Here is an 18,873-nt window from a genome sequence, read left to right as displayed (position 1 = left end):
AAAGGGTTTGAATGTCTGTGTGTATGTCTTAGTCCAATGTTATGTAAATTTCTATTGCAACGAATTACCTCTTGTTGTACAAGTGGTGATGTAATGTTCCAATTGCAAAAGTATGATATATATTAGTGTGTATCAACCAGTAAACCGAATGAAGAAGCATTTATATGTATATAATACTTTACTCAGACTATATTACTGATTTTATGATCTGTACTCAGTTTTGCCTATGATTTTTTTTATAATAGACAAGGTTATGAATCAAAGGTGTGATGATTTAAACATGTGGAACATATATCATGGTGAGGAATTTGATATGCTGCATGACTATCATGAATTAATAATGGCTGATACCATGATTACTATCCTGTATAATATTGTGGTATATTCACTGAATAAACCTATTGTACTCTTACTATTGAGAAGTGTTGCAATGGTTAAGCTATAGTTTTATACATACAGATTATGTTTCTATTCTCGTATTATAAGTCAACATAATATGGACAAGCAAATTTTTTTTGGGTGTAGCAATAAATTGTCTTGCCCAAGGATTCCACTAAAGATACAAATGAAAGCTCATTACATTAGGCCACACCAATTTGATTTTTTGGTTCTCAGATTTTTTTTCAGAACAAACACGAAGTGACAGAGCAAAATAAAAAATAAAAACAGGCCTAGGCATCCTATGATAGCCCCAAATGCTATGATAGAAGCCATGAAGTCAACATACCAGACTGGTTTGCAAATCAAACAAAGAATTTCAAATGCCTAGTATGTATGTCACAATGCTTAGTATGCCTAGTACATATGTCACAATTACACTACATTCCGGAATGTATTGTAAACAGCGCACTGTGAACTATGTAACACCTTTAGTGCACTATGCACCAAGTAACATCTAGTGTCAGTAAACCAGTCAGAATTGCCCTGATGAAGATGACAGACGGTCATCGAAATGTCGGCTAGTGAAAAATAAATGGTTGTGATCAAAGAACTTTGCTATTCAAGAATTTCAAAGTTTTAATCAAACCACTGCATTGATAAATGGAAAAACATGTTACAACTCTGAAGGGAAGGGACTTCCTTCAACTATTGGGGCCAAAATATGAGCATCTGAGTTAATTCAGAGCCTTAAAATTGTTTTTTTGCAAATCAGGAAAAAAATAAAGTGTGCGAATCCGTGAACAAATGATTGTTGTGGCCTTAGTATAAAGTTACCAGAGTGAGAAAACATGGTTTACTGGATGAATTGATGCGGAGGCACAACTGAAGTAACTGTGTATTACTTGTTTAATATCACAAAACAGTCTTCAAATGCAACTTCACACCACAATTCACTTCTTTCATTCATTCATAAAAACAAGTACAATTTACACACAATACTTTCCACGCTATAAAAATTTTCAGTCAATACAATAAATATATTACAATTCAAAATCATAACAATGGTAGGTCAATGTTTAGGTAGAAAAATATAAAAGTCTTTCTATAACATCTTGACTGGTATACAATACTACAGAATCAGTTAACTTTAGAAGGTAGTAACAATTCACACTGTACTGTCACATTCACACCATTCATATTATGTACAATTATATTTAGACCACTCTTAATTATAAGAAGAAGCAAAGAAAAATGCAGTACAGTTACAGATCAAAATGGACCTATACCATTATAACCTCACAGTTTGTTTACCTGTTCTAAAGAACATTCTAGAACGGTCAGTTAAAGAATAAAGATCATTTCAAAGTTTTCAAAGTCAGGTATGTCTGATTTTTGCTGCGTCTACTTGTGTTGACACAGCATTACATGCCGCATGGGTGATTTAGTTGTGACATTAGACGAAAGTAGTACTGTATTAAAAGCCTTATATTAGGCTAACGCTACACAAACACACACTGCGCTACGCACCCCTGTACAATATAAACGTTGATTGACCGGCATTCATTGCGGTAAACAAACTGTGACGTAATAATGGTATATGTCCATTAAAGAGTGCATTTCCAGCTTTACCTGGCTTCAAATTATTATCACAATCATTGATGGTTCTAAGTTTAATAATTAGCCCACAGCAAGTAAATTTTATGGATGACATCAGGACGCACATTGATTTTGCTCAATTTCAAAACAAATTTTGCCCTCTGGCGGTGGTCAAAATGCTAAAAATGTCTATCGGTTCAGAGACCATCAGGGATCCAGCAAACGTGAGGCACAATCGTTCACATGGCAAGTGTTGACAGTCTAAGGTGTTCCATCGTACATGAATACCCAGTGTAGTAGCTGTATACACATCATGGTACGACAAGCTATTTTCTACATTATTGTTGTATACACCAGGACAGGTAATACTAATGAATACAGGAATAAAAGACCCCTGGGCTGTGTGGTTATCATACTCTACTCAGGCTCAGTACTGTGGAATAACTTATCAACTGTGGAATAACTTATCAACTGAGCTGAGAACGGCTGCGTCGAGTCATTTAGAATGACTAAATTTGTGAACTGAAACTTGGATGTTTGATACTGATGAGATATACAAACTGAGATAAGGCCACACCAATTTAATTTCTTGGTTAACGGATTTTTCTAGAAAAATAATGGAGCGGGCGGGCGGAAAAAAAAAATAAATAAAAACAGGCCTTGGCATCCTATTATGGCCCAAAATGGTACAATAGGAGCCATGAAGTCAACACACCAGACTGGTTCAAAATTAAATAATGAATTTTGAATGATACCACTGCATTAAAAGATGGAATAACTGTAACAACTAGGATGAAAAGGACTGTTTTCAACTGTTCAGGGCAAAATATGAGCATTTTGCAGTTGATTCTGAATTTTTATTTTTATTTGCAAATCCGAAAAAAATGAAGCGGCGATTCCGTTAACCAAGAAATTAAATTGGTGTGGCCTAATGTTTGAATTTTGTATGGACTTGTATATAATTTATATTGTATTTCTACGACTGATTGTAACTGAACTGGAGAATTTGCAAAGACCCCTGACCTACCTCCCCTTGACCTCTTGAAAAATGGCTTAGGCCGAAGAGTGGTACTGTTACATACATGTACTGTACATTTTCAAGGTTAAATAAAGGTTGAAAAAAAAAAGTTTTGTTTCCTCAATTCTTGTTTAACAAGGTTTATGATGTAAAATGTAGGAATCATGTTTTCTTGCCCGCCTTGTTTTTTTCGCTCTAAATTTGTAAGTTTGGAGTCTGTGGAGGATGTCATCCATAAAACTTACTTGCTGTGGCCTCATGATGAAGTCAATTAAATACTGTGGGAGAATCATGGGCACAATGATGTACAATAATTCCTGATATTTTTACAGTGGTCTCTTCTTTTCGCGAGAACTTATCCTTACAGTTAACAAATAATTTGCAGTCTCTTTTTCTGCACCTGCAGCCATCATGAACATATAGCTCTACAAACGTACATTAATTTTTTGTAACACTTTCGCTACCGTGAACATAAAGTGAATTACAGTACTAAGGAAAATTAAGGGCACAGCAATTCCTAATTTCTCTGTCAGTAAGTTTTCAAGAGCATGCAACTTACCAGATACACTCAACATACACACTTCCAAAATCCAGCAAACTATTTCTTAACAATACAATCTTGTAAAGTATAAGCAACACACTCATTTTTGAGTGCTTTAAGCTTGTACATCTTTTTACAAAACCTGATTTTTTTAGTATCTTTACAAAAATTCCTTTTTAAAATCACTGTTCCTTGAAGTTGGCAATCTAGAAAACAGGCTCTGCCATACCTGTATCTTTATGACAACTGCTGTAAAAAAATTGCATAGCAATTTTGATATTATCAGCTTCATAAGATCAATGTTTCAAAACATTGTCTGACTCTATATTCATCATTTTTTTTACTTTTACACAGAAATGGGAAAGTTGTAAAATTTTTATAAACGCTGTACAAAATACATGCCTTAGGCCACACCAATTTAATTTGTTGGTTCATGGATTCCCCATTTCCGATTTGGAAAAAAAAAACATTTCAGCCTCTGAATCAACTAAAATGCCCATATTTTATGGCCTAAACAGTTGAAGGAAGACCCTTCCTTCTCTTCCTAGATGTAACAGTTTGTCCATCTATCAGTTTGAAATTCATTGTTTGAATAGCATCCAACCTGATGTGTTGACTTCATGGCTCCTATCATAGCATTTGGGGCTATGCTATCATAGGATGCCTAACAGCCTGCTTTTATTTTTTTCGCCCTGTTCATATTTTTTTCATATAAAAAATCCAAGAAACAAGTAATCAAATTGGTGTGGCCTTAGCATGAAAGTTTGTTTCAATGGTCAATGCAAGGAGGTTCAAAAAGCCTCCTTGGTCAGTGTCAAAAACTTGAGTAACCATTGAGATGAGTTTACAAATGTATGCACCAATGTTGAAGGTTGGAGCTGCCAATGGGTTTCCTGTGAAGGCCTGTTGTCTCCAGGTGTCATTATGTGGAGGATGCCTGTAATGGAAACACAACAACAACACAGATGTCAGTACCATGGACAACTATGGACAATGCACTGTCATGCCTGTAGTAGGTAGCATGCAATGCAATTTCAGGTTGGCAAAACAAAAAAGATATTCTGGATAGGAAAATCTGTCTGGTAATAACATTATCTTACTGCCATTTCTTAGCACATTTAATACTTGAAGCATTTAAAATACTTGTAATAGCGACCTCCTCTGCATACAGACCACCTCTCTATTGTGACCACTTTTTGTTGGTCCCCTAGATTTTTCCCATTGCCTAAGCATTACGGTAATAATCTTGCCTATAGTGAAGGTAGGCAAATTTCATGATACAAGGATAAATTTGGAAATTTCAGACACCGAAAGATACATTTAAGCTACTAGTAAGTTAGACATTCAACTAGAGTAACTTAATGAAGACCACATTTACACTTTCTATATGGGTACAATTACATTATGTATTATAACTTGTCATATACATTTCATCTGTCAATTAAGAATATATCTCGATGGAAACTTAAAGCCTTTCTCACCGGACCCCCACCCCTTCCCCCAGACTTAATCCCCTGTTTAACAATCTAGAGACACTGACCGAAGTAGATCTCTTCCGTTTCCAGCAGTCTGGGTGGATCTTCTTGTGTCTCTCGGCCAGCACCTTGGCTTCTTGTGCGTAAACCTTTCTCTCCTCCACCTTCATCTTCTTCCACCTGTCTCCAAGGATCACACTGATGGCCCTAAGACAAGGAGGCAAAAGTAACACACACTTCAAGACTCCCAATGGAAACAAACTTTGAAACTAGAAACTTTAAGGTAACATTTACAAAGCAAATGCATGATGTTTACCTTCGCATATGGTCTGCTCTGTTAATTCTTACTCGAACACATTCATACACAGGTATATGGCGACAGATGTCTAAGTCCCTCCTGCCATAAAATTGCAACATTATGTAGCCCAACACCAGTTACCATGGTGACAGACAGTCTAGTTCAGGTCGTTGACCAGGTCAGAGGTCAGCGTTTGGAATGGAAGAAGAAACTGAGCAAAAAAAACAGCCTGGTATGTTGACTTCATGGCTTCATTTGTAACATTTTGGGCTATCGTATCATGGGGTGCCTTGGCCTTTTTAAAAATTATTTCACCCTGTTGATTCATATTTTTTTCGAAAAAATCTGAGAAACAACAAATCAAATTAGTATGGCTTAAGAAAGAGAAAAGAAATTCTATTCTTACCTGTTGTCCTTTCCAGGGTACAACTGTGTGTACTCCATACGGAATTTCTTGGCAAACAACATGAATGCATTCATGGGCCTCTTGGCCTTGACTGGCTGGTCACTGTTCCCACTACTGTTCCTCTGTCGCTTGGTGGGGGAGGAGGGAGGAGACCTCACAGGACTGCTCTGTAACTCTCGTCTTTGCTGTAAGGACACAAAACCAAGTTACGTCGATGAAGGTTAGACATCCAGGTAATACGAACGCCAAAAAACAGTTACTCAAGCAACTGGATATGATTTTGAAAACGTCAGACGTTTCAGCTAGTATCCACTAGTCCCGAGGACAGACAACACTTAAGCTCCTGTTCTGTATAACAGGAGCTTTCAGACTAATTTGCATCATCTTGTCTTGACTTGTCTGACTTTTGTTACTTTTTCGACTTCCAAAAATTTGTCTTCACTTTATTTGCATATCAATCAACAGGTTGTGTTTATAAACCTGCTTTCCCCTCTGGTCTCTCAGTCACTGACGAAAGCTAGTGGATACTAGCTGAAACGTCTGACGTTTTCAAAATCATATCCAGTTGCTTGAGTAACTGTTTTTTGACAAAACCAAGTTCATGACAATGTTTATTGCTTATTTTTATTTCACCAGGACAGACTTGCCTTCTGGCATTTTTCAAAGAATTCCTTGGGGGGACAAGCCCAACAAGCAAAAAAAGGTCAACTAAAGAAAAGTCTAATGAGAACAAATTAGCCCTCATGTACAAGTAGAAATCTCAAATAATAAATACTACAAAAATATAACAAATTTCTACAAAAAAAATTACATGGATGTTGTGAAACACAAGTTACTACTTTAATTAAGTAAATAATAGACTCTTCATTTTCATTTCTTCACATTTTCTTCTTTTCCTTTGGAATTGATTTGGCATTCTACAGCGTATCATTTTTCAATATTTGTTTTGCAATTTAGGCCATGTTGATTTGATTATATGGATGACATCCGCGCGCGCATGAATTTTCGGCCGTTTCCAAAATAAAAATTTTCAACCATACTGTAAATCATACAAAACAGTTGCAAAATGAGCAAAAATATACCATAATTTACAAAAAAAAATAATAAAAACTATACCAATGTCGTAAAATGCCAAAATCAAACGAAAAAAGACGAAATTGTAAAGAAATGAACTTGAAGACTAGATTATTCGCCAAACCATATTCTGTGCCATTTGCTCAACCCTCATGACCACGTAGATTTCATAATGAAAAGAACTTTTTTTTTGCAAAACTTTTTTTTTATTCGCACGCGGGCATCAGTTTTAGGGCTCCCGGAGGATGTCATCCATATAATCAAATCAACATGGCCTTACGGTTACCGTATATATAAAAAATTATATATTAATGTGAATCAGATCACAGTTACCTTAGCCAGGGTACTAAGGAAGTTGACGGCAGAAAACTCGTCAAACACGGAGTCCGTGTCCTCCTCTTGCTCCGGGGATGAACCACTGTCTGGAGGGGGGACACACACGTCTCCGTACTCTATCTCCTGGCACGGGAGACCGTAGCGGGTGTACGTCAAACCTGGATGGAAGGAGCACCAACCTGGTAGAGAAGAAAACAACACAGCTTACTACAAGACCCCGTTCACATTAAAAAATAAATTTTATAAGTTAAATGAATCCTAAATAACGACTAGTATTTCATGTTTGATTTCGAAATAGCAGAAAATTACCTAATGTGTAAAATGACTGATATAAACTGTTAGGCCCCTTCCCCACTAGGATAGATTGTAATTTTCTGCTGTTTCCAGAAAAATATTTTTCTTCTACTATATCATGATGACATTAAAAATTCAGTTGGCAGGTACTAGGTATTTCTACTCCAGGGACTCCAATCCCATAATGCACGTGGCTTAGACTTAAGTATTTAATATAAGCTATACGACAAGGAAAATGTATATTCAAGCAAACGTGTGTGCAGACATTTTATCCAGAACATAAACATCTAACGCTCAGTGTGTGTTGGAGCAGAAGTCTGTGACCACGATGGCACAAAACAAGGCACTGCTGTACTTCCTACTCCTGGTTTCCAATCAGCTACTGTTCGTGTCGGCACCAGCTTTACGGTGTCCTTACAGCTGTCACTCCAACCTCGTAAATCTATCGGGAAGGAAGCAAGTCATCTGTCACTGTCCAGATACAATCTGGGGGACACAGGCTGGGTCCCCCTGCAGCTGGATTGGGTACGGAGGAACGTACAGCTTCCCCGCATGTCTCGACACCATACCAACCGACTTCGACAAAGCCACGCGAACCATCTTCATCAAGCATCTCCGTTCCTCTACCATTTTGGAGCGGTCTTTCCCCAACAGCCCAGAAGTACGGTTCCTTATGATCCAGCAGTCCAACGTGTCCACGGTACAGCCAGGGGCTTTCCAAGGTCTGCCATTGGTGGAAGACCTTTCCCTCAGAGACAACCGTATCTCCAGTCTTGGTACGTTGACAAAAATGTGTATTTTGGGCTCCTGATATTTAATTTTCTTGCTTTTTAAAGCTTTAAAAAAATTCCTTATTTATCAAGACTAGTTAATATAATACACGAATCCTCAATGATATCACTCATATTTCAATGACATATTTGATTAAGAAATAGCAGAAAATGACCTACGTGTAAAATGACTGATACAATGAACTATAGGTACTTGATTGTATGTTAGTCCCATTCCTCACTAGTATAAATTTGTACTGGATCGAACCGAATAGATTAGCTGAATTGATCTGCCACCTATGCGGCTCAGCTACAATCCATCTCACTAGGTGGATCATACAAATGTGGCTGAGCCGGATCTAGCTGGATACAGAAAACAATGTTCCCACTGGGGTAAAGTTGACCAGATTGAACAAAAAAAATCCCTGCAAACTTACAATGATAAAAATTTTACAATATTCTGTTTTGTTTATCCTCAGAACCCGCTACCTTCCTTGGGCTTGAGAGGGTAACAAACCTGTACCTCGAAAAGAACGCCATTTCTGTCATATCCCAGCATGCGTTCCGAGGCCTACCTCTCCTGGCCAGGTTGAGCGGAATTCTGCTTGCCACCGTGAGGAAAGACATCAGGCTGGGGAGATGTGACAAAACGTCCACCACAACAGGTCCTCATACCCACCACACCAGTCGTCTGTACAACGACACCATTCCCACAGAGATGCCATACACAAACGCCACACCAGACTCAGAATACCAGGCTACAACAAGCCAGGCTACAACCGGGACTGACATTGTCACTCGTCCAAGTTTTGGCCCAATCCTCACTGAGAAATATGACAGTTATCACATCAATGCCATCATCCTGGCTGTTGCTGTGCCCCTCCTCATGGTGTTGGCAGCGGGGGTTGTTGTCTACTTGTACGAACGCTGTCACGACACAGGTCTGGCCCCTCACAACGCCCCTGCTGAAACAGATGGAAACTCCGCCCCTTCAGACAGAGACTCAGTCACAGGTGGACAACCGAGTCCTGCTGAGGACCAGACATCAGAGGGCAACGATGACATTGAGCCGTACGCTGTGTCATACATGGATGTGTCGGGGAAGGGGAAAAATGGCAAGCTTGCACCGTACGCAACAACTTCCTTTGCTAACATCAAGCCAACGGAACCAGACAACGATGACATCCAGCCAACGGAACCAGACAACGATGACATTGAGCCGTACGCTGTGTCATACATGGATGTGTCTGGGAAAGGAAAAAACGGCAAGCTGGCGCCATATGCAACGACCTTCATTAATGAAGACCCAGGACCACAGCTTCAGCCATATTCCGTGACCCAAGATGAAGACCCAGGGCCACAGCTTCAGCCATATGCAGTGACCCACGATGAAGATCCAGGGCCACAGCTTCAGCGATATGCAGTGACCCACGATGAAGATCCAGGGCCACAGCTTCAGCCATACGCTGTAACCCACGATGAAGACCCAGGGCCACAGCTTCAGCCATATGCTGTGACCCACGATGAAGACCCAGGACTGCAACTGACAACAAACGTCACAAATCCGGTCACCCGACCAAGGGTTCAGTCAATGCCAAGAGACCATACACTAGCAGGTTATATGTCACTGACAAATGCCACTAACCAACGGACAACTAACACCACTCAACCAGTCACCCAATCAAGGGGCCAGTCACTGCCACGAGGCCATACACTAGCAGGTTATATGTCACTGACAAATGCCACTAACCAACGGACAACAAACGGCACACAACCTGTCACCCAATTGGGGGGCCAGTCACTGCCAAAAGAGGCCAACATCAAGCCAAACTATGAAAGAGGCTGTCCGTCATCAAGAGACGACAGGGGTCCTTACGGAATGGACGAGGGGAAGGAGGTCCCAAGTGTCAGTGGGGCACTGTACAGGAGTGGCTCACAGCACACTGGTGCTGAGGACAGCACATCTCACAGGCTGTACTGTACAACACAGCTCAGAATGAGAGTGAGAACAGCACATCTCACAGGCTGTACAGCACAGCTCATGGACAGAATGAGAGTGAGAACAGCACATCTCACAGGCTGTACAACACAGCTCATGGACAGAATGAGAGTGAGAACAGCACATCTCACAGGCTGTACAACACAGCTCACGGACAGAATGAGAGTGAGAACAGCACATCTCTGTATAGTGGATTATCCTTAGACCCTTAGCTGCCTAGAGATGTATAGTAAGTCATAATGTATTTCATTGGTATTTTACAAATCTAATATTTTAAATATTGTGGCATCATCATCTTATTAAAAATTTGTATTGTGCTATGTTCGCCTGTGGTGTGCCTATGGCTGCGTACTACTACATACTGTAGTGTGTAACAACACTTAGTAATGTTTTTTCACTGACTGATAAATAAAAACAATAAAAATACAACTTTTTTTTTACAAATTTTCATTCAATTCAGAATCAGATTCAGGAAGTTTGTCAGACTAGGTTTTAATGACTTAAATCAAACAAACTGTAAAATGGATGTACCATTAAATGCAAGTTAAAATGATTATTTTCTGCTTTTATTAGAAATCTGAACAGACAGCTCACAGCCCTTGATGAAAAAAAAAAACACCAAAGGAATTCTTTCTCCACCTTGCTTTTATCTAAAATGAGTCTTATATAAAGGCAAGACGGAGAAATAATCCCCTTGGCATTTTTCATCAGTACATGTATGCCATGTATTCTCCTGAAGCACTGAGAGCTTGGATCAAAGAGATGCCGTTTGAAAGTGGTATGATTAATTTCTGAGCGTTTCTGGATGTTTCACTGGAAGTGATGAATATTAAAAGCTTACCGGTAATCCAAAATTAAAGCACATTCAACAGACAGCTAATGATTCTACCCAGAAGTAGTTTTGAGATTTATCCATTTTGGTGTATTTTTTCCCTAAGGCCACACCAATTTACTTTCTTGGTTAACGGATTCGCCCGCTTCATTTTCGTCTGATGTGCAAAAAAAAAAAATTCAGAATCAACTGCAAAATGCTCACAGATTTTGCCCTGAACAGTTGAAAACGGTCCTTTTCTTCCTAGTTGTTACAGTTATTCCATCTTTCAATGCAGTGGTTTGATTAAAAGTTCAAAATTCATTGTTTAAATTTTGAACCACCCTGGTGTGTTGACTTCATGGCTCCTACCGTACCATTTTGGGCCATAATAGGATGCCTAGGTCTGTTTTTATTTTTATTTTTTTTTTGCCTGCCCGCTCCATTATTTTTCTAGAAAAATCCGTTAACCAAGCAATTATTATGGCCTAATGAAAAATATAAAACAACATTTATTTCATGGTTCACGATACAAAAAGTGTAAGTTGCATACCATGTATTATGCAACGCTATTCGTCATGTTGTTGTAGTATCTTGGACTAAGAAAAATTCAATCCTTAAACAACCTGATAAAATTATTTACAGATGGTGGACTCTTGTCCTTACCTTTGTCCCGTACGTAGAAGGGATGGTCCAGGGCACACTCTGCACTGATCTCCCTATCTGCCACCTCTGTTCTGAACACCATGTGTACCATGTTCTCTGTTAGAGTTCTTACCTTTGTCCCGTACATAGAAGGGATGGTCCAGGGCACACTCTGCACTGATCTCCCTGTCTGCCACCTCTGTTCTGAACACCATGTGTACCATGTTCTCTGTTAGAGTTCTTACCTTTGTCCCGTACGTAGAAGGGGTGGTCCAGGGCACACTCTGCACTGATCTCCCTGTCTGCCACCTCTGTTCTGAACACCATGACTGTGTACCATGTTCTCTGTTACTAGTGTTAGAGTTCTTACCTTTGTCCCGTACGTAGAAGGGATGGTCCAGGGCACACTCTGCACTGATCTCCCTGTCTGCCACCTCTGTTCTGAACACCATGTGTACCATGTTCTCTGCTCTCCTGTCTGCTGATGTAGTCTCCTCAAACTCTACAAGTCTCAGGCCACACAGGGACGTGGTGTCCTACACACAACAACAATGATGATGTAAACAATGTCGATGTAAAGTAAACAATGTTGATGTCAACAATGTTGATATATACATTGTGAACAATGTTGATGTAAAAAAATGTTGATGTATTCTAAGGCCACACCAATTTAATTTGTTGGTTCTCGGATTTTTTCAGAACAAATATGAAGCGACAGGGCGAAAAAAATAAAAATAAAAACAGGTCTATAGGCATCCCATTATAGGCTTAAATGCTACGGAATGAGCCATGAAGTCAACACAAAAGGCTGGGTTAAAATTTAAACATTGAATTTTGAACTTTTAATCAAACCACTGCAATGATAGATGGGAAAACTGTAACAACTAGGAAGAAAAGGACTTTCCTCAACTGTTGGGGGCAAAACATGAGCATTTTTCAGTTGATTCAGAACCAGAATCAATTTTTTTTTTTTTTGCAAATCAGAAAAAAACGAAGAGGCGAATCCGAGAACCAACAAATTAAATTGGTGTGGCCTAAACAATGATAATGTAATTATGTGATGTAAAGAATGTTGTAAACAAGGTTGATGTAAACAATGCTGATGTAAACAATGTTGATGTAAACAATGGTGATGTAAACGATGTTGATGCAAACAATGTTGAATATAAACAATCTTCATGCAATGTTGATGTAAACCATGTTGATGTAATCCAAGCACATGAAATGTAAACAATGTTGATGTAAACAATGTTGATGTAAACAACATTGATGTAAACAAAGTTGATGTAAACAATGTTAATGCAAATAATGTTGATGCAAACAATGCTGTTGATGCAAACAATGTTGATATAAATGGTGTTAATGTAAACAATCTTGATATAAATGATGTTGATGCATACACTGTAAACAATATTGATGTAAACAATGTTTATGTATCATATTATAGTTCCTCACTGATTTGCTTACTCTCACTAGCCAATCAGGACCTACCTATCACACTAATACATGCAAATTCCTCCTTTCAATGGTCTAGTTACTAATCACGCATATCAAATGACTGTTACACACATCTATTTTCCATGCATTGTAATGCATGCATGTATTAGGATAAGATCTAGAGTTCAGAGATGCTATACCTTCCCCAGCAGCACATTTAGCACCTCCTTGAGTGTCCTGTCCTCCTGTAAGGAGTCGTCAGACGGCACGTCTTCCGCCAGCCGCCACTCCCGCCGTGTGTCTTCACTCAGTCGCACTCTCGTGCCTGGGTGGGGAACAGACGGTCTTTAGTATCTAGTAAACTACATTTTACTTGCTATTGGACTGGGCTGGCTTCTCTCTCCTTGCAAAACCTGAAACCTTAAGTTTTTATTTTTTTGAATCTGAAAACATGAAGAGGCAAATCCAAGAACCAATTGCTTAAATTGGTGTGGCCTTGAATGAATGAATGATCACAGGTATAGAAATGACACAATGTGCTGAACATATACAAAAATAAAAATAAACTAGAGAGGTTAAAACAGTTACAAATGCATAATGTTTACCTTCACCTGGTCTAGCCCAAAAAACTACTGCACTGTTTATTCTTGCTTAAACTTGAAGTCCAATACATTCAGTATGGTGAGTAGCCTCTTGCCATGGGAAGATGCTCCAACTCGTTTCTGCTACATAATGTAATTCAACACTACTGGGTGTTACCAGTTACCATGGTGACAGACATTTGGTCCAGGTCATTGACTTTATCTGTTTGGAACGGAAGGAGAAGAAGAAACTGAGCAAACACGATATGTTTTCCTTCTGCGAAGGTAAACATAATAAATAAGAATGATGATATTATGGTGAATAATCAGTCCTAACCTTTCATGAAGCAGTGCCAGGCTGTGGTTGGCCAAGACTTGGACAGTGCTGGTGGGTCGGCCAGTCTTTCGCTGGAAGAGAAGTGTGACGATGCAGACAAACCATTGCCCCCGGAAATAAGGCCACTCTGTGGAAAAAGGGACGAGGAATTGTTACACGTGGATGGCAAATAACATGTAAAGTCTTATCAGTAGGATATGTTGATTTGATTTAGATGGATGACATCTTCTGGGAACCCAAAACTGATTTTCATTGAGACAAGACTTTCATCAGGTCACTACAGTTAGCCCTGCCAAGATAGGTCATCTTCAGCATCGAATGGAAAGCAACCAAAAATTCAGCACTGTGGACAGCAAGGCTTAGGGAAAAAATGTTGTGTTTCCCGACCGACCCCAGCCTTTTTTTGTGGATCCCTGCTAGGAACAATTTTTGAAGCTGAGGCCACACCAATTTAATTTGTTGGTTCTCGGATTCGCCTCTTCATTTTTTTCTGATTTGCAAAAAAAAAAAAAAAGATTCTGGTTCTGAATCAACTCAAAAATGCTCATATTTTGCCCCCAACAGTTGAGGAAATTCCTTTTCTTCCTAGTTGTTACAGTTTTTTTCCATCTATCAATGCAGTGGTTTGATTAAAACTTCAAAATTTATACTTTAAATTTTAACCCGGCCTTTTTTGTTGACTTCATGGCTCATATCGTAGCATTTGGGGCTATAATAGGATGCCTAGACCTGTTTTTATTTTTATTTTTTTCGCCCTGTCGCTTCATATTTTTTCTGAAAAAATCCGAGAACCAACAAATTAAATTGGTGTGGCCTGATAACCTTTTCTAACTCCATGATCTGACACCCAAGGGATGAAACTTTGTACAATCAGTTTTCTAACATTGACATTGCATATACAATACATACATACATACATATATACATATAATAGAAGTGTCTTCATGCAACCGTTACTTGATTAAAGAGTATTGTACAATGTATAAGTTGGATCCCTAGAGATCGCCAAAGTCTAAAAAAAAAGATAATTCCTACCTACCGACATAAATTTTTTCGAGACTGAAACAGGAAACACAACATTATCGTTCCTTGGCCCAAAAACACAACCCCCTATAGTGACCTGCACTTCCCTGAAGTGAACATTATTCTAGTCTTGGTAAGTTTTTGAACACCTTAATTCTTCGTTGATAAGTCTGATATTTGAAGGCATAACTGTTTCTTGTTCTTTTCTGGGCTGGTATTAGATACTTAGTAGTTGGTACATCCACCAGTTTATTAGTCAGATCTGACAGCAAAAAGAATCTAATATGGTTGTATGGTTGTCTATATGTTCAGCTTACCTGTCTGTGTCTGCTGGTGTGTGTGAGTGGGGGGCTGGATGAAGGGGGAGGGGGGCGAGCGTAGTTGTGCATACAGCGGTCTGGTCTGTCTGTCATCAGGACTGCATGTTGCTGGGGACTCCTGAGGAACAATATAGGACAAGTACTTAGGGACATTATGTTAACATTAACAACACTTGTCAACTTGAGATGTACATGCCTGGCTGGTATAATATACTTTCTTCCTTTCTTTGAATTCTTACTTCTGGTAAGGCCACAATAATTTAATTTGTTGGTTCACAGATTCACCAGCTTAATTTTTTTCTGAGTTGCAAAAAAAAACATAAAACATTTCAGCCCCTGAAAATGCTCATATTTTAGCCCCAACAGTTGAGTAAGTCCCTTCTCTTCAGTTTTTACAGTTTTTCCATCAATCAATGCAGATCAATGTTTGAATTACTGATGTTTGATATGTTGACTTCATGGCTCCTATCATACATTTGTAGCATTTGGGGCTATCATAGGATGCCTAGTATTGTTTTTTTAATTTTTTTGACCTGTCACTTCATATTTTTTCTAAAAAAATCAGAGAACCTACAAATCAAATTGGTATGGCCTGACAGAAAAACAGGTACTGGCTAGAGCCGTGGATGGTATACATACCTCCTGTGAGAGTGATGGGTTGTCTTTGGCATGAGAGGACTCTGAGGTGAGGTGGCAATGATGGCAAGTTCAGCCAGCCAGTTGATATTGGTAGCTGCTTCCTGTGGTAACATAAACACAAAAAATTAAATATTGTGCGTCCAGTTTCAGTCCTAAAGGTTCGGTAGGAAGGAAGTCTCTTAAAGCTTTTTAGTTTAATTGTGTGTTTAGATATCTAGAAGCAACTTGTTGCTGATGACTGGACCAAAAATGCTACATGGTAGCAATCCAAATGCACAACTACTACAAATAAAAAACAAACAAACAAACAAACAGCTACATGTATCTGATACAGCCATGTCCTGACCTGACGTTGGCTGTCCTGCTCCCTCTGTACTGACTGGTGATGTGACACATCTGCAGGCAGTCTGGCAGCGAAGGAAATACCAGCTGATGTCACGTTTGGTGCTGTGAAGGGTGGAGGCTCATCTAGAGAGGAAAACAAGATGAGAATAAGATATCAAACTTGTTTGTCTCAACACAAAGAATTGTTCTCACCGAGAGCTTTTGACCAGTGACTCTGGACTTCTTCAATAGAATGACCCAGTGAGACTTGTCACAAAAACTTGCCTTCATTACAAAATCTACATGGTCATGAAAGTTGAACAAATGACTAAACACACAGAGTATGGTATGGCGAATGATGGATTCTTCATTTTTATTTCTTTGCATTGCCTTCTTTTCCAATGGAATTGATTTTGACACTGTACAACATAAGTATCATTCTCCAATAGTTACTTGCAATCTACAGCATACATTTTGCAGCTGCTTTGTATGATTTACAACTTATGGTCGAAAAATTTTTTTTGAAACAGACCAAACTTTGTGTCATTCATATAACCAAATTAATATTTTTAACTTAATAAAAAATAATCTAAAGAAATAAAAAAATAAACCCACCATCAGGTGAAAACTCCTCCTTGTCCTGTGTCAGCTCTGGAGTATCACAATCCTCACGGCACAACAGATCCAACTCCTCTGTCTCTCTGTTCTCACTCTCCATGTACATTCTGACGTACTTTGACAAGTTCACAGGTATGACAATGTGCAACAATAATATGGGTAGAGCCTTGGAAAACTGTGTGAAACTGTGTAAAAGAAATCCTTGCGGCACCTTTTACTCATGGCATCTGTGGGAGGAAAAACAAAAGTTTCTTATTAAAGTCTTTTTTTATATTCCAACATATATTATAATCACAAGAAGCCAGGTGACAACACACTTAAGTTATATCAACTCATATTAATGCCGCCACCAATACAGGGGACAATACAATATTCATTTTCACCTGAGCAAAGTGAGAAAAGTCGTGTTAAGTGCCTTTCGCAAGGGCACAAGATCGGTGGCATGTCAGGAATCGAACCCGGAACCTCTTGGTTCCAAGTCGAGCACTCTGCCACTATGCCACACGACCCCAACAATTAAAGTTCTCATGCATGACTTTGCAATTTCTATTTTCCATCCTTGGCTGGAAAAATTGAATGCAACTATGCACTAGCTTGGAGACAACTAGTAACATTTTAATTACAATGTATTATTAAACAATTGCTCGCACTACTTTTGGTAAGTTTGAAAATTCCCTTTGAACAACAGTACTGTTGTGTAACTACCCATCTGCAATCTGCATTTTGCTGAGAGATTTACAATATTGCAGAAGAAAAATCCTACTGCAATTTTGCATTATCAAGTTGAGAAGGTTGTACTATTGAGGCTTGTGTATTTGCAGAAAGTGTTTCCAAACTGCTGAACAAGATTTTGATTCATCTACAATATTGCACAACATTGAAAAATATTTTTATCAGTAATTGGTAGAAAAAATTCTATCGGTAATACTTAAATGTTACTTAACAGAATTGATAAGTAGTGCTCAAATGAGTAAAAAAAAGCAACTGAATTAAAACCATTGTCACAATTAAGGTACATTAATTAATAGAATTGATATGTTGTGCTCAAATGAGTTTAAAAAGGAAGCAACAAATAAAAACAGTGACAAAATGTGACGTTTCTACCATAAAAATGACCTTGATCCTAAGTATTTCGCGAGTAGTGTTTCAGTGTGTCAGCTGAATACACATTACATTGTATTACATGTAACGTTACTAGTAGTACGTACACTTGGTAGTATGATACTTCTACCTTATGTCCCGTTCCTACACCTTTTTAATACAAGTTGACATAATTCACAGACACTTTTAGCAGACAAGCAACTGTCAACTGGTAATCAAGGGTGACTAGGGTATACTTTTAAGAAGTATGAAGGCAAAATGTTGCCCGATTGAATGCAACTTTTCTTTCAACCGGAACGAACCAGGATCCTTATACACCATTCACACAACCTCTCACGTCGTATCGAAGCACTTAAAACCTCGTATTTCTATCCTCAAACACACTACAACACTATAATCTACCACTAAACGTGAAAAAGGTAAAGTTTCATTCATTTCTATCCGGTTGTCAGCGAGTTGTGACATGCCTCCGAGCGATTTTCCATTCAAAAACCGTACCCGGGCAACTTGAGTTGAATGAAAAGTTTTGACAGGATTCCAATGAATAGGGTCCTATTGTCAAATTTTCGGACGCCTCTTAAAACGTTCTAAAACGAATACAACGCTTAATTTTTAGTGCATACGTTTGATGGATCAATTATCTACGATTTCTGACAGGAAGAGCTTGGTGATAAGGTTTTGTTTAGTTGCAAACGGCGAAAGAAAAGTTTAAAGGGACAAGCTACTCACCTTCACTGACGCCATTTTCTTTGTTGTTAGCTGGAAACGCATGCGCGTCGGCAAGGTTATTTCGTCACGTGACTTTTGAGGTGATCGTATTACGCGGAAGAGACCAAATTTTGGATAGGG

At 38.8% G+C, this 18,873-nt stretch overlaps 1 protein-coding gene across 1 annotated transcript; it reads right to left on the bottom strand.

Moving 5' to 3' along the window:
* Nucleotides 1–4,246: 4,246 nt before the first annotated feature.
* LOC109476678 (HMG box-containing protein 1-like) lies at nucleotides 4,247–18,837 on the bottom strand. Its single transcript, XM_019777684.1, has 14 exons — nucleotides 18,754–18,837; nucleotides 16,921–17,150; nucleotides 16,328–16,449; nucleotides 15,982–16,082; nucleotides 15,340–15,460; nucleotides 14,000–14,126; nucleotides 13,282–13,406; nucleotides 12,015–12,180; nucleotides 11,777–11,889; nucleotides 7,903–8,143; nucleotides 7,123–7,304; nucleotides 5,716–5,900; nucleotides 5,077–5,218; nucleotides 4,247–4,473 (listed from the first exon to the last, which is right to left on the bottom strand). The coding sequence occupies exons 2-14, from the start codon at nucleotides 17,027–17,029 to the stop codon at nucleotides 4,459–4,461; spliced, it is 1,749 nt and encodes a 582-aa protein (XP_019633243.1). The 5' UTR covers nucleotides 17,030–17,150; nucleotides 18,754–18,837; the 3' UTR covers nucleotides 4,247–4,458.
* Between the last annotated feature and the right edge of the window lie 36 nt (nucleotides 18,838–18,873).

The sequence above is a fragment of the Branchiostoma belcheri genome, unplaced genomic scaffold (assembly GCF_001625305.1).
Source record: "Branchiostoma belcheri isolate BF01 breed outbred unplaced genomic scaffold, Haploidv18h27 scaffold39, whole genome shotgun sequence".
Classification (NCBI taxonomy): Eukaryota; Metazoa; Chordata; class Leptocardii; order Amphioxiformes; family Branchiostomatidae; genus Branchiostoma; species Branchiostoma belcheri.
The sequence above is the reverse complement of the archived record's forward strand: the minus strand, read 5'-3'. Positions and strand labels throughout refer to the sequence as shown.